The sequence below is a fragment of the Coregonus clupeaformis genome, chromosome 13 (assembly GCF_020615455.1).
Source record: "Coregonus clupeaformis isolate EN_2021a chromosome 13, ASM2061545v1, whole genome shotgun sequence".
Classification (NCBI taxonomy): domain Eukaryota; kingdom Metazoa; phylum Chordata; class Actinopteri; order Salmoniformes; family Salmonidae; genus Coregonus; species Coregonus clupeaformis.
In genome coordinates this window covers 4724705-4748430 of record NC_059204.1, presented here as the reverse complement: position 1 = coordinate 4748430, position 23726 = coordinate 4724705, and the positions used below count along the sequence as shown (strand labels likewise).

Here is a 23726-nt window from a genome sequence, read left to right as displayed (position 1 = left end):
AAAAAGTGGATCCTTGCCTTTTGGCTGATCCATTTGTGGTTTCAAGATGGGTGAAAAAGCGTTGGGTATAGTGGAATCGGAGAGGGTAACCAGAAGTGGTCTAGTGATAATTGCTTGTGTTTCTGTTGGGCAGAGGGAGAAGGCGCTCAGAGTTAAACAAACGGGGGAAATAATTGTGAATTATTTCGCTCTCAAGAAAAGGGCGCCATTGAAAGGAGTGATTACTGGGGTAGCAGTAAATGTAAAAGTGGATCAACTGAAGGAGAAGATTCCCATTGTTTGGTGCGACGCAAACAGGGTGGCGAGAGTGGGGAAACAGAAGAGTCATTGTCTGTTCTTTTGAGTTTTGAAGTTGAGTCTTTGCCTGATAAAGTGAAATTAGGATATATAAGTTATCCTGTACGAGCTTATGTGCCGAGTACATTACAATGTTACAGGTGTCAAACTTATGGGCATGTGGCAGCAGTATGTAGGAGGGAGATTCCAAGGTGTGAGAAGTGTGCAGAAGGGCATGAGACAAAGGAATGTGAAGCAGTGGGGAAAGTGGTGGTATGTGCTAATTGTAGGGGTGGCCATGGGGCTGGGGATCAGACATGTCCAGTGCGAGAAAAGCAGGTTGAGGTTTCCAGGGTAAGAGTAGAGAAGAAATTGTCATATGCGGAGGCAGTGAAGAAAGTAGAGGAAGAGGGGTCAAGGAGGGGGAGTGGTGAGAGTAGGAGATATGTACCAGTCCAGTGGGATAGGCAAGCAAGTGATATATGTTTCAGTAAGATTGGATTTTTAGCTTTTATAGCAATGGTTATTAATTGTACTGCAGGGATGGAACGTAAGTCGAAGAAAATTGAGGTTGTGGTGGCAGCTGCAGATGGATATTTGGGTGTGCGAGACTTGACAGCAGAAGAGTTACAGGGAGTGTTAAGTGGTGATGTCCCATCATTTCAGGTTGAGGGCATGAGGTAGGAGTGAGTATATTTAAATAGTGGAGAAGGGTAGGGTTAATTATTAGTTATAGTTTTGAATGTGTGAGTGTAGTGTCAGATGGTAGGGTATTTCTTTGCTTTGTTTTATTTTTCAAGGAAAATAAAAGGGAGTTGTACTCCAGTCTAGTAGGTGGCGGTAATGCAACAAATTGGATGCCAACCGCCGTTAAACCTCATAGAAGAAGAAGAAGACTCTCTCTCTCTCGACATAGAACCCGTCGGGTGATTGGATGCGCCTTCTTGAGTGCGTGACATCACTCCGAGACCTTACCAAAACACGAAACGTGGCGGACAATTTCTCTCACCTCGGATCTGAAACCAGTAGTAACCACCAACTTCAATGACAGTTAACATAAACTTCAAAAACGAATCTGACATTCCCACTCCCCAATTACATTGTCGCAGAGGAGGGCTTTTTTATTTCTTATAAAACTGCCCTGCTAGCTAGCGAAATGCTAATTCGCGACGCTAGCTTTAGCCTCGGGAGCTCATGGGGACATAGGCTTCAGGAGCCAGTGGGTTATATTTGATTCCACCATGGACAACAACTGGCTACTTGTTCGTTTTCAGCCAAATACACTTATGTTTCAACACATTTAAAGGTTAGTTAGTGACTGAAATGTAGCTGGCATGCTGGCTCACACTGGCCATGCAGTGGTCAACTAGCTAGCTAATCGTGGACGCCAAAAGACACCGCTTTCGAGACTTGGGAGCTCATGGGCACACAGTCTACATTAACCAACTCCGGAGCTCATGGGGACATGTTGTCATTATTGTGCTATATCCCTCAGTGACTGTGTCAGTTTGTCAATGTAATGTCCAGACGAACAGATGGCATTGAAAGGGCAATGATGCTAAGTGCAAACCAATTGCTGCATCATGGCTACACACATTTAATCTTGATTCTTAGTCTTGGTTATAATGGTTGTCAAACAACCATGCACAACTAATATTTCCAGTGTATGGATACAGTTAACCTAGAGACCAAATCAGAATTAATAATAGGTTATAATTAGAGAGAAAACCTGCATCATGGTAGACAAGTTGCCAGGTCTCTCTTGAGACCATACAACAAACAGATCGATAGCCTAGTAGTGCAATCATATACACATAGCCCTATAAGACGATGCACTGTAAAACGTTGGACGCAAACAGAAATAACAGAAGTTCTCGGAGCCTGTAAATCACACGACTAGATAATATTGATAGCTCATTTGAACATATAATTTAAAACCTTGAGGTGCGTGCTCGCGCATCCAATAAGTATATAGGCTTAATAGCCCTATAAATAGCCCATATAATCTTATTATAGTGTCACAAATATAGAGCTTTTTTTATGGTTGACAGTCGAAATGGCCATACAACATATAGCCTGACCCTGACAGACTGCGATTCCTGCGCCCTAGGCTATTTTATAGCCAGACGCATCGCAATTACCAAGTAGGCTAGCTGGCCTAGGCGACACAAAACAAACATGACAATCTGATAAAATTATATAATTTAGGTGGACATCTCTTTGGGTCTGATGAGTCTGTGACCCGTTTTGTTTTTACGAAGGTGTCTGTCTGGAGCGCGAGGCTTGGGCTGGGCTGACGCTCTCTACTCCACCTCGCGGCAGCACCGACTCTGCATTGCGATGCTGTTCTGCCGCTCGGTCTCCTCATCCCCTCAGTGACGCTGTCATCATGGAGGAAGAACAGTTACCTGCTATCGAGTGAAGAGGACAATCGCACAAACGCGAGGCCACCACCGGCGGCAATATATTGCGTCTTTATCCGGCTCTTTATCTGGCATTCTGCTTCTTTCCTGTGAGTGCAATTATTGATCTATTTGTAAATATGTGCATGTTCCTTTTCAGGACGCACGATTGATTTCATTGTGTTACTCGAGAGCTCGTGTTATGCATGGTGTGCCTTGGGTGCCAATTATTAGCTTCGAGAAATAGGCTAAGGCTGCACCAAACCACACAACTGTGTGATTTATTTACCTTATAATGAGATTAAGAATGTTCTTTCCATCATATTGCAGGTAGCCTTACCTGAAGAACTGGTAGGCTAGGCTATATCGATTCAATGTGGTTTACTTGCTCACAACAATGTAGCATATAGCCTATAATCTGACGGCACAACAGCACCATGGAAACTGCCGACCAAATAAGACGCGCCATTCACCAGACATTAAAACGTTATATGCTATCCTTATGTTTCTGTATGCTTGTATTAATAATGTAAAATGATGTTTTTCCCTTCCCACTTGTTTCTTTTTTTATGCAGGAATACATCGGTCATTGGCCGTGTGTCAATTCTAAAGAAAAGAGAAGGAACTCGGCAAAATCATCAAAATGAAGAATTTTTTGAGGTAGGCAAATATACGCTCTTTCTTAAAGGGATACTTTGCTATAGGCCTAGCCTACTAAATATATATTTTTAATGAGTGGTCAGAACTTCTTGTAATGAGGCCTTGCCTATACTGTCAACTCACATAGGCGAAGCCTAAAATGTTGTATGCTTTCTTTTCACTCATGTGGATTGACATTTTGTCTATATAGCCTTAAATGGTAATTTAAGTCCTCCCAGTGGCCTTATTTGCATGTTGTTATTCCATGGTCAAATGTGAATGAATAAGAAGCTAGTTATCAAGAAGCTTGATAACTAGCTAAAATTGAAAAAAGATGAACAACCCAAATTTAATTCACACCATATTGTTTAGATAGGCACGATTTTATGTGACAAACTGTGCCCTTGTGTGTGTGGTGCTGAAAGGACAGCTCCGCCAATCGGTCAGGTGTAGGAGAATAGAGATACTTAGGAGAATAGAAAACAGAGGGCTTTTGCAGGCAACCAGGCCTTTATTCCCGCGCCTTTGCGCTTTTACGAACCTTTCAGTGACGACGCTCGGTTAGGGTGGTTATTGTGCGTAGTGTAGGCCTACCAATCACTTAATTACCGTGTGAGTGTTTGCAAGCACAAGTGCTCTCAGCCTACTCCCGTGTCCCATGGCAGTGCTTATTGCTGCTCCATGGGCTAATGGAGTTGGCTAATGTTTGAATGCGCTCACCGTGCGTATGCTTGGCCTACTTAGCATGCCAGTCTCGTTCTCAGGCAGTGGGGAGAGAAAATAGTCCCCCGGGATTTGTGGTCTGTGATCAATACACTCAGTGGACATGTGTTAGATAGTCTACTGGCTGCTGTGTATCCTTTCATACTATAATCTGCTTCATATTAGTAGGCAGCAGGGCAAACCCGTTTTGGTGATTTCTGGTATATCATCAACATAACACAATCGCAGCACGTTTTTGGACCCATTCAGCAGTTTTTATATGATTAAGTACAATACCATTGGAGATGAATGTTGAAAGTTCAATTTATATTGCTTAAACTTAAGTTGAAAATGATTTTTTGATAAATAGGGTGAATTTAGAAAGAGTGGGACATCATATAAACTGTGACAGCTTAATCCTGACTTGTCTATTTCTTGGTCTGACAAGAGAAAAGCTAAACTATTGTTACTAAATCCTTGCAGAAACCACATGATCAAAATCACATCACTTCATTGGTGTGAATCATAGAGGGGGGCAGAGCAAGCTACAAACAGGGAGCTCACCCTGCAAAGTACACAGTAAGATCAGCGACATAGCTTTTTTCTGTTTTAATGTTAAGGTTATACAACTGTCATAAATAATGCACTGTGCCAAATTGTAATTTAAATGTGCATACTATTTACTGGTGCATCAAAATATATATAAAAAAGTTGCCAATATTATGTTTACATTTTGTAATTGTAATTTTTTTAGTTGTCCCGCTTTACCAACCATAGCTAGCTAAAGTAGGACAGCATGGAGTAGCTAAACTGGGACAGTCTTATGGAGGAAAGAGATCCAGTTTACATTAGGGACCCCCTGTAGCCTACTTAGGTTAGGTCGGGCTCTGGTTCTTGTAATACTATATCCTTTTCATTTTTTCTTGTAGGACTGTTATTAGTACTGGTCCCGTGTGGCTCAGTTGGTAGAGCATGGCGCTTGCAACACCAGGGTTGTGATTTCAATTTCCACAGGGAACCAGTACGAAAAAAACGATGAAAATGTAAAAATGTAAATTAATACTGTTATTTGAGTGAATTCAGACATCTATCCAACATATTAGCCCAACACTATACATTTCTGAAATCTTCAGATGTTTCCTAATCAAACAAAATGTAATTCAATTGTCATTGGTGTACAATTAGGACTATAATAATGGTGTCCCAGTTTATCTAACCTGCTGTCCCAGTCTACCAAAATGCAAACTGAAAATATGGCCTTGACTCAAGTGTCATGCCTCCTGTGAATGTGATATACAGTACCAGTCAAAAGTTTGGACACATCTACTCATTCAAGAGTTCTTCTTTATTTTTACTATTTTCGACATTGTAGAATAATATAATATGCCATTTAGCAGACGCTTTTATCCAAAGCGACTTACAGTCATGTGCGCATACATTTTTACGTATGGGTGGTCCCGTGGATCGAACCCACTACCCTGGCGTTACAAGCGCCATGCTCTACCAATTGAGCTACAGAGTACCAGAATAATAGTGAAGACATCAAAACTATGAAATAACACATATGGAATCATGTAGTAACCAAAAAAGTGTTAAACAAATCAAAATATATTTTATATTTGAGATTCTTCAAATAGCCACCCTTTGCCTTGATGACAGCTTTGCACACTCTTGGCATTCTCTCAGCCAGCTTCATGAGGTAGTCACCTGGAATGCATTTCAATTAACAGGTGTGCCTTCTTAAAAGTTAATTTGTGGAATTTCTGAAACTGGTTCTCATGAGGACCACCACAGGAATGGAAGACCCAGAGTTACCTCTGCTGCAGAGGATAAGTTCATTAGAGTTACCAGCCTCAGAAATTGCAGCCCAAATACAGTGCCTTGCAAAAGTATTCATCCCCCTTGGCGTTTTTCCGATTTTGTTGCATTACAACCTGTAATTTAAATGGATTTTTATTTGGATTTCATGTAATGGACATACACAAAATAGCCAAATTGGTGAAGTGAAATAAAAAAAATAACTTGTTTCCAAAAATTCAAAAAAATTAATAACGGAGAAGTGGTGCGTGCATATGTATTCACCCCGTTTGATATGAAGCCCCTAAATAAGATCTGGTGCAACCATCTACCTTCAGAAGTCACATAATTAGTTAAATAAAGTCCACCTGTGTGCAATCTAAGTGTCACATGATCTGTCACATGATCTCAGTATATATACACCTGTTCTGAAAGGCCCTAGAGTCTGCAACACCACTACGCAAGGGGCACCACCAAGCAAGTGGCACCATGAAGACCAAGGAGCTCTCCAAACAGGTCAGGGACAAAGTTGTGGAGAAGTACAGATCAGGGTTGGTTATAAAAAAATATCAGAAACTTTGAACATCCCACGGAGCACCATTAAATCCATTATTAAAAAATGGAAAGAATATGGCACCGCAACAAACCTGCCAAGAGAGGGCCGCCCACCAAAACTCACGGACAAGGCAAGGAGGGCATCAATCAGAGAGGCAAAAAAGAGACCAAAGATAACCCTGAAGGAGCTGCAAAGCTCCACAGTGGAGATTGGAGTATCTGTCCAAAGGAACACTTTAAGCCGTACACTCCACAGAGCTGGGCTTTACGGAAGAGTGGCCAGAAAAAAACCATTGCTTAAAGAAAAAAAGAAGCAAACATGTTTGGTATTCGCCAAAAGGCATGTGGGAGACTCCCCAAACATTTGGAAGAAGGTACTCTGGTCAGATGAGACAAAAATATAGCTTTTTGGCCATCAAGGAAAACGCTATGTCTGGCGCAAACCCAACACCTCTCATCACCCCGAGAACATCGTTTTTCATCGGCAGGGACTGGGAAACTGGTCAGAATTGAAGGAATGATGGATGGCGCTAAATACAGGGAAATTCTTGAAACCTGTTTTGTCTTCCAGAGATTTGAGACTGGGACGGAGGTTCACCTTCCAGCAGGACAATGACCCTAAGCATACTGCTAAACACTCGAGTGGTTTAAGGGGAAACATTTAAATGTCTTGGAATGGCCTAGTCAAAGCACAGACCTCAATCTAATTGAGAATCTGTGGTATGACTTAAAGATTGCTGTACACCAGCGGAACCCATCCAACTTGAAGGAGCTGGAGCAGTTTTGCCTTGAAGAATGGGCAAAAATCCCAGTGGCTAGATGTGCCAAGCTTATAGAGACACACCCCAAGAGACTTGCAGCTGTAATTGCTGCAAAAGGTGGCTCTACAAAGTATTGACTTTGGGGGTATGAATAGTTATGCACTCTCAAGTTTTCTGTTTTTTTGTCTTATTTCTTGTTTGTTTCACAAGAAAATATATTTTGCATCTTCAAAGTGGTAGGCATGTTGTGTAAATCAAATGATACAAACCCCCCCAAAATCAATTTGAATTCCAGGTTGTAAGGCAACAGAAATGAAAAATGCCAAGGGGGGTGAATACTTTCGCAAGCCACTGTAAATGCTTCACAGAGTTCAAGTAACAGACACATCTCAACATCAACTGTTCAGAGGGGACTGTGTGAATCAGGCCTTCTTGGTCTAATTGCTGCAAAGAAACGACTACTAAAGGACACCAATAAGAAGAAGAGACCTGATTGGGCCAAGAAACACGAGCAATGGACATTAGATGAGTGGAAATGTGTCCTTTGGTCAGGAGTCCAAATTTGAGATTTTTGGTTCCAACCGCCATGTCTATGTGAGATGCGGTGTGGGTGAACGGATGATCTACGCATGTGTATTTCCCACCGTAAAGCGTGGAGGATGAGGTGTTCCCACGGGGGGCCAGTATGAAAAATAAAAAAATGATGTATGCACTCACGAACTGTAAGTCGCTCTGGATAAGAGCGTCTGCTAAATGACTAAAATGTAAATGTAAATGTGTTATGGTGTGGGGGTGCTTTGCTGGTGACACTGTCTGTGATTTAATTAGAATTCAAGGCACACTTAACCAGCATGGCTACCACAGCATTCTACAGCGATACGCCATCCCATCTGGTTTGGGCTTAGTGGGACTATCATTTGTTTTTCAACAGGACAATGACCCAACACACCTCCAGGTTGTGTAAGGGCTATTTTACCAAGAAGGAGAGTGATGGAGGGCTGCATCAAATGACCTGGCCTCCACATTCCCCTGACCTCAACCAAATTGAGATGGTTTGGGATGAGTCGTACCGCAGAGTGAAGGAAAAGCAACCAACAAGTGCTCAGCATATGTGGGAACTCCTTCAAGACTGTTGGAAAAGCATTCCAGGTGAAGCTGGTTGAGAGAATGCCAAGAATTTGCAAAGCTGTCATCAAGGCAAAGGGTGGCTATTTGATGAATCTCATATCTAAAATATATTTTGATTTGTTTAACACTTTTTTGTTTACTACATGATTCCATTTGTTATTTCATAGTTTTGATGTCTTCACTATTATTCTACAATGTTAAAAATAGTAGAAATAAAGAAAAAACCTAAAATGAGTAGGTGTGTCCAAACTTTTGACTGGTGGGGGGGGGGGTTTACATTCCCCATTTTCCAATTTTGCAGGTATTACTATATCACTTCTTTCATATAGCCACATTTCCTCTGTTTGCAAGTACTTTTGGGGGTCAGGGAAATTGTATGGAGCAAAAAGTACATTCATTTCTTTAGGAATGTAGTGAAGTAAAAGTAAAAGTAGTCAAAAATATAAATAGTAAAGTACAGATACCCACAAAAATGACTTAAATGACTTAAAGTAGTGCTTTAAAGTATTTACACCACTGCAAGAGTGGTAGGTGGATCGTTTGTCCAGATCTGGGGGGCGTTAGCTTAGTGGCTAAGAGCGTTGTGCCAGTAATCGAAAGGTCACTGGTTCTAATCCCCGAGCCGACTAGGTGAAAAATCTGCCGATGTGCCCTTGAGCAAGGCACTTAACCCTAATTGCTCATGTAAGTCGCTCTGGATAAGAGCGTCTGCTAAATGACGTAAATGTAAATCTGCAATAGGTTAACTAGCAATCACAACACACATAAAATCATTAAAATCTGCACAAGTTTTCTATATAAAACCAGAAGAACATAGAGGAATAGCTGATAGGCAGCGGAGAGGTCCGGTGCGTCATTGCGCATGAAAGAACAGTGAAGACATGAGATACGCAGCTCAAAAAGCCCCCCTATTGATCTTGTTTAGGCCATACAAATTGAATTTACTATATAACGGATGCCCCTCTTCACATTTCTCAAAATATAAAAAATTAATAATAATAGTGATTCATTTAATTCATATGAAACTATTGTTTTTAAATGATTATTTTTAACGAATTGAATTATGTGTTTCGCCATTGTAGTAGTTGGGGTTCAGTTAAATCGCGGTGAATCTAATCATGGTAATCAAAATAATAATTTGTGAGTCGCAAACAGTAAAAGGATTGTGTCGATGCAAAACGTATTTTGTATATACTTTTAGTTGATTTGGACATTCAATTAATGGGACATTGCAACTCAATAGATGCTAGTAGTCAGCCTGAAGTAAACCCTGCTAAAGTTAAGATATAAAGCCTATCGGCTATATAAAATCTGCGATGCATGCAGAATGTAATTTTCAACCTTTTCCCCAAAAAACCTTCCCAATTAAATGTTGACTGCAAAGTAGGCCTACCCGCCGAATGATATCATGATGATTTTTTGCAATCGGGTGCACATTTGTTTTGCATACTCTGCCATCACATGTGCAGTACAGAAACCTGACAGAAACACTGCTAGCCTAAAATAAATGTACTGTGACTAAAACCTGTCTGGGACAATGTTGCTCTTCAACACCTGTGCCTTCGGAAAGTATTCAGACCCCTTGACTTTTTCCAAATTTTGTTAGGTTACAGGCTTATTCTAAAATGGATTAAATCGTTTTTTCCCCCTCATCAATCTAAACACAATACCCCATAATGACAAAGCAAAAAAAAAAAGGTTTTTGGAAATTGTTGTTATTTTATTACAAATACAAAACTGAAATATTACATTTACATAAGTATTCAGACCCTTTACTCAGTACTTTGTTGAAGCACCTTTGGCAGTGATTACAGCCTCAAGTCTTCTTGGGTATGACGCTACAAGCTTGGCACACCTGTATTTGGGGAGTTTCTCCCATTCTTCTCTGCAGATCCTCTCAAGCTCTGTCAGGTTGGATGGGGAGCGTTGCTGCACAGCTATTTTCAGATCTCTCCAGAGATGTTCGATCAGGTTCAAGTCCGGGCTCTGGCTGGGTCACTCAAGGACATTCAGAGACTTGTTCCGAAGCCACTCCTGCGATGTCTTGGCTGTGTACATAGGGTCGTTGTCCTGTTGGAAGGTGAACCTTCGGCCCAGTCTGAGGTACTGAGCGCTCTGGTTTTCATCAATGATCTCTCTGTACTTTGCTCCGTTCATCTTTGCCTCGATCCTGACTAGTCTCCCAGTCTCTGCCACTGAAAAACATCCCCACAGCATGATTCTGCCACCACCATGCTTCACCGTAGGGATGGTGCCAGGTTTCCTCCAGACGCGATGCTTGGCATTCAGGCCAAAGAGTTCAATCTTGGTTTCATTAGACCAGAGAATCTTGTTTCTCATGGTCTGAGAGTCTTTAGGTGCCTTTTGGCAAACTCCAAGCCTTTTACTGAGGAGTGGCTTCCGTCTGGCCACTCTACCATAAAGGCCTGATTGGTGGAGTGATGCAGTGATGGTTGTCCTTTTGGAAAGTTCTCCCATCTCCACAGAGGAACTCTAGAGCTCTGTCAGAGGGACCATCGGGTTCTTGGTCACCTCCTTGACCAAGGCCCTTCTCCCCCGATTGCTCAGTTTGGCCGGGCGGCCAGCTCTAGGAGGAGTCTTGGTGGTTCCAAACTTCTTCCATTTAAGAATGATGGAGGCCACTGTGTTCTTGGGGATCTTCAATACTGCAGATATTTTTTGGTACCCTTCCCCAGATCTGTGCCTCGACACAATCCTGTCTCAGAGCTCTACGGACAATTCCTTCGACCTCATGGCTTGGTTTTTGCTCTGACATGCACTGTCAACTGTGGGACCTTATATAGACAGGTGTGTGCCTTTCCAAATAATGTCCAATCAATTGAATTTCCCACAGGTGGACTCCAATCAAGTTGTAGAAACATCTCAAGGATGATCAATGGAAACAGGATGCAATTTCGAGTCTCATAACTAAGGGTCTGAATACTTATGTAAATAAGGTATTTCTGTTTTCTATTTTTAATACATTTGCAAAACCTTTGATAAAACCTTCTTTCGCTTTGTCATTATGGGGTATTGTGTATAAATTATTTTATCGCTGTCTGTTGCCAACCATCATTCTCCCAAGTCGTCCTATATATTGTAGCCACAAAGGCCTATGCTCTCAGCAGGCCCAGTTATTCAGAAAAGCTTAACGCGCGTTCTGCCTCCTTTCCGGATCCGAGTGGCTATTCCTTGACCTAGAACTTAACGCTTAAATTATATTTAAGTCATTTAACTTTTTAAATTGTATTACCTTTTAGGTGTAGCATAAACACAACCATTCACAATGTTTTAATCAGATTAGGCTATTTCAAAAGTCTCCTGTAGGCTACCCGGGCACGTTCATCCACTCCACTGTAATATAATTCCTGCATCCAAACTGCGCACCGGCCATTGAAAAGAGGCATCTGTTTCAAAACACCAAAAAGTTTAATGACATTCTGAAATTGTCAAGGCTTAGATACTAAGTAGGGAGGGATGTATTTTCTGTTTGTCGAGATTGACAAACTCTTATTTGATTGTGGTGTTGAAAACGCAAACCATGATGAAAAGCTCAAAGTCGGTAATCGATATGCAGTTATGCATTGCTTATTGGTTGTGTGTGGTGCATTGGCACAGAAAGAAACCTGTTGGTGGAAAATCTTTGCATATATTTTATAATTATAAATATAGCATCAAAATGTTGAAATTCTGATTTCCCCCTACCTGATCATTGTCTGCAGCCGGCTCTGATCGTAGTGTAATGAGACAGGCAAGTAGAGTGAGCTCATCCGTGGTGGTCGGCAAACTCTCAACCTTCTGGCCCGAACTGTTCCTAATTTAAATGAATTATGGCGTGGCATAGGATATCGACAGTGAGAACGTTTAGCTGCTATTTAAGTTTGACTGTCAAATCTGTGTATTGGTGTGTAGCCAGCGACTTTTATAGAGAGACCACCCCGAATTGTCTGTGCCATTCCAAGCCATTTCATTAATCAATTTCACTAAGATATTGATATGTTTTAAGCATTCAATCTTATGTCATCGTAATGACTATAAACATTTATACTAACATCACCAATCTAAGGTAAAAAGGATGTGTAATTCCACTCAATTTTATGGGGATAACACAAACTGTCCACATTAGGGAAATTAGGGCAATATACAATCATTTCATATGTTTCCCACTCACATTGCAACAATGACACCTATTTCTCACTAATTTAACATTTAGAGAGTACAAAAATGATCTCAAACACAATTTAACCTGGGGCTCTAGACTGGAGCCTCCATAGTGTCTGTGCAGAAGCCTGAACGTTTGACGTCCCTAATATTAGGCTATTATCACATTTCAAAGCACTAGTGGTGTTCACCTGTGTTGGCACTTGCTGAACATTGAACAGAACAAGGCTATTTCAAAAACGACATTTAGACAAAAATGCAGATAGAACCTTATAGCTTCCAAGCTCTCTGACTTGGCAGGTACTCAGTTGGGTATGGGCCATGAACCATAGCTCTCACTCCAACTCATCACCTCCAAACAGGTTCAGATAGATAGATAGATAGATAGATAGATAGATAGATAGATAGATAGATAGATAGATAGGCAGGCAGGCACAGGCAGGCAGGCAGGCAGGCAGGCAGGCAGGCAGGCAGGCAGGCAGGCAGGCAGGCAGGCAGGCAGGCAGGCAGGCAGGCAGGCAGGCAGGCAGGCAGGCAGGCAGGCAGGCAGGCAGGCAGGCAGGCAGGCAGGCAGGCAGGCAGGCAGGCAGGCAGGCAGGCAGGCAGGCAGGCAGGCAGGCAGGCAGGCAGGCAGGCAGGCAGGCAGGCAGGCAGGCAGGCAGGCAGGCAGGCGTCAGGGTGTCAAACTCATTCCATGGAGGGCCTAGTGTCTGCGGGTTTTTGGTTTTTCCTTTCAATTAAGACTTAGACAACCAGGTTGTCAAGTACATGGCAGGAGCGAAAACCCGCAGACACTCGGCCCTCTGTGGAATGACTTTGACACGTGCTGTAGGGGGTCCAGATTTGAGTTGTATCAGCTTGAACATTTTGAGTAACGCCCCCACTAAGCCACGCCTCCAATATCATTTCCCAGTATGCTTTGCCTTTTCGAGTGAATTGTAGAGGAACCACCCATGACTGTATTTCAGTCCTGTGGCCTTCACCAAGTGAGTTCCTAGGTGAAGATTATCATTATAATTAAACTCTTTATGACAATCACAGGAGGTTGGTGGCACCTTAATTGGGGAGAACGGGCTCGTGGTAATGACTGGAGCGGATCAGTGGAATGGTATCAAATACATCAAACACATGGTTTCCAGTTGTTTGATGCCATTCCATTCGCACCGTTCCGGCCATTATTATGAGCCGTCCTCCCCTCTGCAGCCTCCTGTGCTGACAATACATTACATATCACATTAGGCCTTATTTTGAGGCAGCTTTACCCTAAACTGATGTTTTACAGGCCACATCAGGCCTGCAAGTAGGGTTGCAAAATTCCAGTAACTTCCCCAAAATTCACAGATTTAAAAAATGATGCTGGTTGGAGGATTTCCAGGAATCTTCCAACCTGGCATTTTTATTCACCCACAACCTGCATTCATAAGGACTGACAGGGTTCGGAGCCTACCTAAGCCATTTAAACTGGAACAAACATTTCAGTAACGGGTGCAAAAAAATCTAACTAAATGATTGGATTAGTTTAGGAAAATGTATGTTATTTATCTTTGTGTAGCATAAGATTAATCAATCACTCACTCATTGTACATGCAAAAACACATATTACAAACATTTCCCAGAAATGGACCTACAGTAGAGCATGCTGGGTAGAAAGTTAATGGGTTGAAACATAATTTGTTTTTGTTGATGTGACTTCTCATTTAGTTTTTAGTCAGTTCCACATACACATTTTAAGTAATAATGACTTTTCATTGACTTTGAGTTCAATTTACTAGAAGTATTTGAGTTAAAAATGCTTTGGGGTTTACAGTGCAGGAAGAGTACCTCACCACACACACACACACTGTGCTAGTACAGCCTACATTAGGAGGCTGCTGTGTATCCGACCCACGTCATCCTTCTCCCTCTGTCCCAGTTGGGTGACTGGAACTACACTCTTATCAGGCCGGGGGCAGAGGCTCCCCTCAGACTGAAATATGGAGCCTGAAGGAGAGGGAAAGGGGGGAGGGAGGGACGGGAGAAAGAGCGAGAGAGAGAAAGAAAGAGGGAGGAAAGAGAAGAGAAGAGCGAATAATGTAATTTTAAACAAACAGCAAATAGTTCTTCACATGCTAAAGAGAGGGAGAGGGAGAGAGTTGAGCAGGCATTCTCTTCCCTGAGCATAAACACTTAACAATGGTGCCCATCATAAGCACACTATGTACAAGGTACAGAACATTATGGGTACTATAGCACATCACTGTACTTCTGGCCTAGATCAAATCAGTGTGTCTTAGTCTATCCGAGGATGAGTAACTTTGACTGTGACCTGAAGACGGGCGGCAGGTAGCTTAGTGGTTAAGAGCCTTGTGCCAGTAACCGAAAGGTCGCTGGTTCTAATCCCCGAGCCGACTAGGTGAAAAATCTGTCGATGTGCCCTTAAGCAAGGCACTTAACCCTAATTGCTCCTGTAACTCGCTCTGGATAAGAGCGTCTGCTAAATGTAAATGTAAGACTTGAATTAGTTCCCCAAGCTAATGCCTAGACTTTAGCTCAGTCGGCTAACACAGTCTTGATGTGGTACGCAGAAGACCTGGGTCGGTCACATTAAGAATGTAGAGAATATACTCTCTCTCTCTCTCTCTCTCTCTCCCTCTCCATCCCTCCCTCTCTCTCTCTCTCTCTCTCTCTCTCCCTTCCTCCTCCTGTAGGGTGGTGACACAGTTCTTTGTGTTCCTGTACTGTAAATGTCTGTGGCGAGGCCTGAAGTTTGTGATCAGGAAGGTCACGGGGCGGTGTGAACTGCAACGGATCTGCCACAACAACAAGCCAGGGGCCCGAAGGACCCTTAAGATCGGTAGGCCTACTTTTTGCCTTAGAGGAATTGTTTAATGCGTCAAGATGTAATTTAATCTGTTATCAATTCTGATTCTGTGTGAGACATACTGTATGTAGGCTATGATAATGATAAAAAGTGATGGGTGGGAACTGGGAATTTGAAATACTGTAGGATTGTTAGCATTTCTTTTTAAACTTGTTTTTCCCCATTCAGAGTCTTCCCTCAGGTACTCAAAGAATGAGGTGAGTGGTATACATTTGACGGGTAATATGGTATTTCATAACTTATACACATTTATACACAACTGTGATGATGCATTGTTCTCTCTTCCTCCTTCTCTTCCTGCCTCCTATTCCTCCTCCTCCTCTTTTTCCTCCTCCGCCTCTCCTTCCTCTCCAGCTATGCCAGTCTGCCCTCAGTGCTCACCCAGACCGTGTGGAGAAGACCATCGATGACATCATGACCCTGAAGAAGGTCAACCCTGACACTAACCCACAGTAAGATCATGTTCAGCACTGGATCTGTTGATCGCTGTGCATCAAGTACTGAGAGCCACCAAGCAGTCTTTTAAGGTTCATAACGTGCCTGTCCTAACTAGAATGCAATTGATTTGTCCTCTAGTCAGACTACTGACCAGGATTGAAAGACCTACATTTACATTTACATTTTAGTCATTTAGCAGACGCTCTTATCCAGAGCGACTTACAGGAGCAATTAGGGTTAAGTGCCTTGCTCAAGGGCACATTTACGTCATTTAGCAGACGCTCTTATCCAGAGCGACTCACAAATTGGTGCATTCTCCCTATAGCCAGTGGGATAACCACTTTACAATTTATTTTATTTTTTTTTGGGGGGTAGAAGGATTACTTTATCCTATCCCAGGTATTCCTTAAAGAGGTGGGGTTTCAAATGTCTCCGGAAGGTGGTGAGTGACTCCGCTGTCCTGGCGTCGTGAGGGAGCTTGTTCCACCATTGGGGTGCCAGAGCAGCGAACCTACATTCGGCCGGGATTCAGTCCAAGGCATGTTATAGCGCAGATCACTATACAGCCGACAATCCCTTTTAAAGTTTTCGGTGATTGCATTTTTGGTAAACCTCGCACGTTGGCTCAAACGCAAATGACCTTTAAGAGACCGTTATAGTGCCCTGCGCTACAATGCACCTTGGATTGAATCCTGGCCCTACAGTACTTACAAAAGGAGCCTCCAAAAAGAGCATGCTCTCACAGACCTCAAGGCTCCTCCAGGCTAAGCCATAGGAGAAGCACTGGGTTGAGTTCATTAGGGTAAACCATAGCTTAACGTTTGAGCATTTTGTATAGGAAAAGACCAGACCCTCCCCATTTCTCTTTCTGTTCCGTTTGGTGTCTATTGAACACAAACCTGTAGTAGTAGGCCACCTCCAGGCTGACCTCCAGGCTGACCCTGGTATGGCTGTGTCTCTCCCCAGGCTAGGCATCTCCCTCCAGGCCAGCCTGTTCCAGATCGTAGGCTACCGTGGCCTGGTGGCGGAGGTGGAGAAGCTACGCAGGGAGCCGTACGACTGTGAGAACCCCGACCATGAGCAGATGCTGATGAAGGTAGGATGAATGGATTAGATTATTACACATGTACATTATAATGTTATTATAATGCATTATGAAGTGCTACTATAATCACCACTATTTAATATCTCTGTTGATATAAAGGTAGAATTTCTGTGCTGTCTATAGTTGGGGAGCTAGAGTGGGGTAGTTACTCAGTGTGGGGTAGATACAGTATATACTGTAATTGGATCCCCTGCTCAGAATGTAAGGCGACTGAATTGCTGACATAATACAAACACTGACAATGCAAAATTGTCATTTGCTCTATTTCAAAAGGCCAGGTATTGAATATCAGGGCCCATATTCATAAAGCGTCTCAGAGTAGGATTGCTGATCTAGAATCAGTTTAGCCTTTAAATCATAATGAATAACAATATATTGAAAGGGGGGACCTGATCCTAGCACTGCTACTCTGAGACACTTTATGAATACGGGATCTGGCTTAATTTACTGATAGCAGTAAGTAGTCTCTCCCTGATTAATGTCTGTGTTTGTCCTGTTGTAGCTGTGGAAGACACTGCGTCCTGATTCGCCACTCACCGGGCGGATCTCCAAGCAGTGGTGTGAGATCGGTTTCCAGGGCAACGACCCCAAGACTGACTTCAGGGGCATGGGTCTACTGGGCCTACACAATCTTCTGTGAGTGTCTCTGTGTGTGTGACAGTGTGTGTGTGTGTGTGTGTGTGTGTGTGTGTGTGTGTGTGTGTGTGTGTGTGTATATGTGTGTAATATGAGTCACTTCACTGTACAAATGTTTTCCTCTGCAGACAAGGACCAGACAATAGTACAGTACTGATTATACATCCAGTAACAATGTGAAGGGACAAAGAGACAATCCTGTACAATTCTAGTTTATGTTTCCCCTGTGTTTTATCTTCCTCTACCATAGATATTTTGCTGAGCATGACAAGGCCACCGCTCTCCAGGTGCTTCATGACTCCCTGCAGCCCAAACACAGGTGGGTCCCTCCCCTTTACCCCTCCTTTACTCGCCCCCTGACCTCCTATGGCATAGAGATTGGCTCTTGATTTATCTCAACCACTTACAACATGCTTTGAAGAATGATCTATCTAGGGTCGAACCAATGACTGCTTGATATGTTGGATGATTTGTACCTATCATGCTTATTTGTCAGCTCACCATCTAATCCCGCGTTCCTGGCTGACTACATTGCAGACGCCTTCCAGATCCACAACACCTGGATAGGTGTTTAACATATTATCTAGCCACATCATATGGTATAGCAATCGGATGCCCAACTGTGCTGTCGATGAAGTGGCACTTAACCATTGGTTGATGCAATGCAACGTCTGCAATGTAGTCGGCCTGGAACGCGACCTGTATGATTAAGCACTGGAGTCACACGAACTCTCAACATAACACAGTCCCACTATTGAAACTCCATGGGAGGAAATCTTAAAAAAAGGGAAATCACTATCAGTAGTCTCGAACTCTATTTCCCATCAGACCTCTCTGATGTTTTGAGTTTCTCCTGGGTCATGTTCATTAGGCACCTAACGGGGAAAAAAGTGCTGAACAGGGAGTAACTACCTGAACTTGCCCAATAAGAAACACACATTTTCGCTTTCCGTTGTGTACAATTTTAGAAAAGTTTCCAGTGTGTGCCCTAATGAACCTGACCATAGTTTCTCCACACTGGTTAGGCTACACTGTGGCTGTGTCAGTCTATAGCTGCAATTTATAGTACACACTTGGATGACTGCAGTTGTGACTAGGGTTTTAAATGTCTATCGTTTGGCACATTTGCTTTGATCTACATCTCACTGGGCACACTCACTTTCTTTTTTTCTCCACCTCCATTCTCTCCATCCCTCTCTCTCACGTGTGTAGGAGCATTCCCAAAGAGGCAAGGTACTACTTCACCATTTCACTTTCATACTGACCAATTGATTTGCAACGTTTTTTGAATGATCTCTATTTGTACTTGTTATAGTTATGCATTCCATTCATTAATTACGATGAGTTATAGAATCTAGATAGTAAAGGAAATTGTCATATGAAACTGCATCATGGCACTTTCTTTGCACTACTCAACTTGTTTCATTAGCTGAGGTCTTTGTAAGTTTCTGAGGTACCTCAGAAGCAGCCTGGTTCCAGTTCGGTTTGTGCTGTCTGACAATGACCATAGGAGCTGGCAAGACAGCACAACCAGATCTGGGACCAGGCTACCTCAGCAGTAAGAAAATACTGCAATGTCAGAGCTCTAGATGCACACTCACACTCATGCTTGTGTACTCCACAGCAAAATGAGCAAAGCAGAATGGGAACAGAAGAATTTTGATAAAGCAATTGGGTGAGTCTCGAATCCCTAAAACACGCAAGAACGCAGAGGAGATGGCAAAGGAGAGAATATCAAGAAGAATCCTTTGATATCCTTGTGTCCTCATCATACCATGGGCATGGCAGTGTCTAAAAGGATTATGGGAGATCTGGGCATGGGGTGGAGGGTTATTGTAGCTCTAGGGAGCTTTGGCTCTGGCAGAGGGGCTGTTTCAGCACTGGAAGTCCTGCTGTGACATCTATATTCAGGCAATGTGTGTGTGTGTGTGTGTGTGTGTGTGTGTGTGTGTGTGTTTGTTTTCAGAGGGTGAAATGTGTGTGTGTGTGTGTGTGTGTGCCAGGATTTGTTTAGATTCAGCTCTTGTACACACCTATTCCTTTAGTTCAATTGTCTCAGTCAAACCATGGCAAAATCAGTTATCATACTTGCACTGCAATAGGCCAAGTACACGTTGTGGATTTCAAATCTCAACAATGCCATACATTATTTTCACCCAATCAAAACCTGTGAGATCATTAAGCCACATTACAATCATAAGACTGTAAACATATTCCATTCTAGTCCATATGCACTAGTGCCTACTGCCTACTTAAGTCAAGTAGAAGGAACAAGTGCAGGGGGCAGCACAGAGGCTTGTGCACAGCTAAAAAGATTGCCTTCATTCCAGCTTCAGATAAAAGGCGATATGTTTATAACTGATTGTTCCAGATACTCCTTTGCCATCGTGGGCATCAACATCACGGACCTGGCCTACTCTCTGCTGGTGAGCGGAGCCCTGAAGACCCACCTGTACAACGTAGCCCCGGAGATGCCCAGCCTCAGCCACTTCCAGCAGACCTTCTGTGAGTGGGAGCCATTTTTCCAAAATGGCACCCTATGCCCTATATTGTACTACTAAATGGCAATGTATTCCCTGTATACTGTACTACTTTTGAACAGAGCCCAATAGGGTGCCATTTCAGATGCAGTCTTTGAGTGTTAAATCTGCTAGTACATGTGACGATATATTGATACTGATATACTGATATAACTTGAGAACCGAACGGCGCACTTATACATTATCAGTCATGACATCGTCTCTTTCTTTACACTACTCTCGATCTGCATGCCTTCAACTTGTCAGACATAAAATACTGTGAGAATTCCTACAGTATCTTTCCCTGCAATATTGTTTTATCCCAATATTGTGATATCATATTTTTTGTAGTATCTTTCCCTGAAATATGATATCCCAAAACAATGTTTTTTTCCATTTTGGTACAATTATTGTAGTACTGTATGAAAATGTTATACTGTCGTCCCACCCTTACCTGCTAACCTACAAGTTTTCGGTTTTCTTCTGGTCCTGCTCTGTGATCCCAGCCGTTTGTACTATATAGCCAACTATGACCATAGGAATTGGCAAGACAGCACAAACAGTTCTAGGACCAGGCTACTGTGGTTCTGTCCTGGCTAATGGTCCACCCCCTCCTCTCCAAGGTTACCTAATGCAGGAGTTCCATCGGTTCTGGATCGAGGAGGACCCCTGTGACATCATGGAGTTCAACCGTGTGCGCTCCAAGTTCCACCGGCGGGTGCTGCGGCAGCTCAAGAACCCCGACATGGCGCTGTGCCCCCACTTCGCCGCCTCCGACCTCCACCTGGTCAACCTGTAAACACACTCCCCTTGACCTCTAACCCCTGACTTCTAACCCCTGACCCTTTACCTCTAACCTCCTCAACACCCCCGCGTCCCCGTCCCCCCAGTCCTCCCAGCTACATCACGTCACTGCCAACCGCTCACCCCGCCAGCGCTCACACACATGCTTACACACACCCATCCCTCCACGCCCTGCCTCTAACCCCCACAGCGACTTCAGAACCACCAGCACCACTAGACGACCATGGCGATTGTAGGGGTGCATGATGAGGCTGCACCACATAGTCATTCACTGACTCATTGTTATTCCTCGCTTTAATGATTTGTGATTGTACGACCGACATCCATTGCCGGTTATGTATTGCTATTATTATGCATTTTTAAAGCGATAGTTTACCCGAATTACAAAACGGATATGTAATTTGGGTGAACTATCCCTTTAATTTAATCATCACGAAACAAGTGCTTTGTTTTCTCCGGTCCGTTAGCTCCTTGAATACATCTCATTGTGATGAATGTTCGGCTGTGACACCAAAAATATTTGAGGACATTTAAGGAGACAGTGCTTCCTCTTTACCATTAGACGGGGCAATAACAGTAGGCCTAAACTGTGCTGTCAGAAGTCACAAACTGAAAAGGCCTCATAAGCTTCCTATGCTTAAGTAGGGAAATGCAATGACATACTGTACCAGAGCCATGTATTTATTCTATATATGGCTCTGTAGTGTACTGTACTGCATTGTACTGTATAAGGAAGTCAGAGATACTGCCCAATCCTATATTGCCTGCCGTATTTAAGTAGGAAGCAGCAAGGCTTTGTGTTGCAATGTGCGGACAGACAATTCTATCAGTTGAGGAGGGGGATATGAAGGTGATGTAAGTAGTCTAATAAAAGAAGATTGCTTTATGATACATGAGCTGGAAAAGGAGGGTAGGCCTATGCACTATACAGGACTGGTTTCATTTGCAGTCAAAATCAATCAAGAGAGATAGCAGACATTCATTCATCCAATTAAATCACTCGCAGCCATCATCTCAGCAAGGCAGTTTCTTTTCTAAATCATTTGTCCAATATTTATCAATTGTAATAGATTGTGTTTAATCACATTTGAGGTAAAATGCATGATAAGAACACTTCACAAGAGCAGAATTATCATTGCCAAAATGTAGACAAATGTGGACAATTCACATTAATCAGAATATCATTTTGAAGAAATTGTAATTTATTTTATGAATGTTATTCAGCTATGTCCATGAATGTTTGATTTGTAAATCTTTATTCAACTATGTCCACGATTGTTTGATTTGTAAATATTTATTGATTTATTGAATGTGACACATTAAATGTTCACTGTATTAGTAAATCAATTATTTACATTCCCCCCCAGAAGACGTAGATATGACTTTGGGTGTTTTCATACTTGGTCCATTTCAGACAATTTTTGTGAACTCAGTGCGGCTGGCTCAATTTTCTATGCAGTGTGAACACTCCGAAGGAACTCAGACCCCTCAAAAGATCCCCCGAAGTGAACCAAACTGAAACCATCTCAAGATGTGGTCTGAGTTCGGGTTCGCTTGAATTCCATGGTCCTGTTCCCTTTTTTAGGGCAATGTGAACACAAAGCTCCCCAGCTTCACTTGTCATTATTCCCGCACCACACACTAGACTACTGCAACACCGTTTCCTCTGCCATAACCCCTCACATTGGTACCACAAAAGAGGGAAGATGATGATGTGCTGGGATGTATTCATTACGCCGATTCTGTTGCAAAACGCTTCTTAAACAGAAGCAGACGGAACGAAACAGAGAGGAACCTACCTGAATTTGTCCAATACAAACTATCGTTTTAGTTGACTGTTAGGCTAATGATTACACCCCAGATTCACTGAAAAACCGTGTGTTGTTTTGGGATATTAATTAGCGATTGTCAAGGATGCACAGAAATTCCAAAATAAATGAGTTTTTAGTTCAGATTATTTGTATGCAATATGTGATCTATAGGCTAAGAGAGCTCCATAAACGGTTTATTCAATTATGGAGTATAAAACTACAATATATAACTTTTTGGGCAACCCTACCAAATTCACATAGAAGTGTGAGTTATAGATATTTAATTCCCATGGAAAGCAAGTCTACGAAGCTGTAGATCTGTTCTATGTGTGCTATTTCTATGCTTCCCGTTCAGAAGTTTTGTTTTTGCGTAGTTTACTTTCGGTTTTGTACACCAGCTACAAACAGCTGAATATACAATATTTGGGGTTATGGAAAATATATTTCACAGCGGTTTAGATGGTACAATGATTCTCTACACAATGACTGCTTGTTTTGTCACATAAACTGAAATTGGGTAAACTATTAGAATTTTAGCAACCATGAAATGTTCTGCGTAGTGCATCTTTAGATAGTGTGAGAAGACAATGTATTTGGTGAGAATCACAACATGGGTAGAAAATAAATTATATCTCTGAAAGGGGCAGTAGCCTATATTGGCTGTACAATTTTCAATTACAGCATTATTTAGTCTGCAGTTATTCGTCTGCTACATGCTGATGGAATGGCTTGTCCTGCACTTTGGAAAAACCCTGAGTGAATTGAGTGAATGTTGGAAAAAGATATTGGTTCCTTTCTAAACATAGAAATGTGAATGCAAAGAGGACTTGAACCACAAAATGGGTGAAGTGAACTGGCAAAAGAGTTGAGTACTCATTCAAAGGCAAAGGCAGCATGAATACAAAGATAACTGAGTTATTTAGCTATTATTTTCACCCCAGAGTCACTTTAAAGAGGACTATATGTGAAAACACCTTAGGTGTTACTGTAGGCTAATGTGTTAGTTTGCACCAGTTCTGTCTGTGTTGTTGTTTTACTCACTGTATGGCATAATTAATGAAAACTAAAAGGCAATTTAACGTAACCAAGGTTTTTGGAAGGAAGAGGGATCACAAGCGTTATTCCCAATAGA

The 23726-nt window shown here is 42.4% G+C and overlaps 1 protein-coding gene across 2 annotated transcripts; it reads left to right on the top strand.

Annotated features, from left to right (window-relative positions):
* The first annotated feature begins 2535 nt into the window (after nucleotides 1-2535).
* elmod1 (ELMO/CED-12 domain containing 1) lies at nucleotides 2536-22981 on the top strand. 2 transcript variants are annotated; one of them, XM_045224165.1, is made up of 12 exons: nucleotides 2536-2788; nucleotides 3254-3338; nucleotides 15109-15254; nucleotides 15450-15478; nucleotides 15636-15733; nucleotides 16686-16815; nucleotides 17327-17460; nucleotides 17711-17779; nucleotides 18673-18693; nucleotides 19085-19135; nucleotides 19832-19965; nucleotides 20603-22981. In XM_045224165.1, exons 2-12 carry the CDS (start codon nucleotides 3322-3324, stop codon nucleotides 20776-20778), a joined length of 1005 nt encoding a protein of 334 aa, XP_045080100.1. In that variant the 5' UTR covers nucleotides 2536-2788; nucleotides 3254-3321; the 3' UTR covers nucleotides 20779-22981. The 2 variants fall into 2 exon arrangements, with proteins under 2 accessions (XP_045080100.1, XP_045080101.1); XM_045224166.1 differs by lacking the exon at nucleotides 18673-18693 and having other exon boundaries at nucleotides 2541-2788.
* Nucleotides 22982-23726: the final 745 nt, after the last annotated feature.

Bases quoted from the DNA above. Each gene is read 5' to 3' on its own strand.
- elmod1 (XM_045224165.1), top strand. The intron at 15,255-15,449 runs GTAGGCCTACTT...TTCCCCATTCAG, and splicing joins CCGAAGGACCCTTAAGATCG to AGTCTTCCCTCAGGTACTCA. The intron at 17,780-18,672 runs GTGGGTCCCTCC...TCACGTGTGTAG, and splicing joins TCCCTGCAGCCCAAACACAG to GAGCATTCCCAAAGAGGCAA.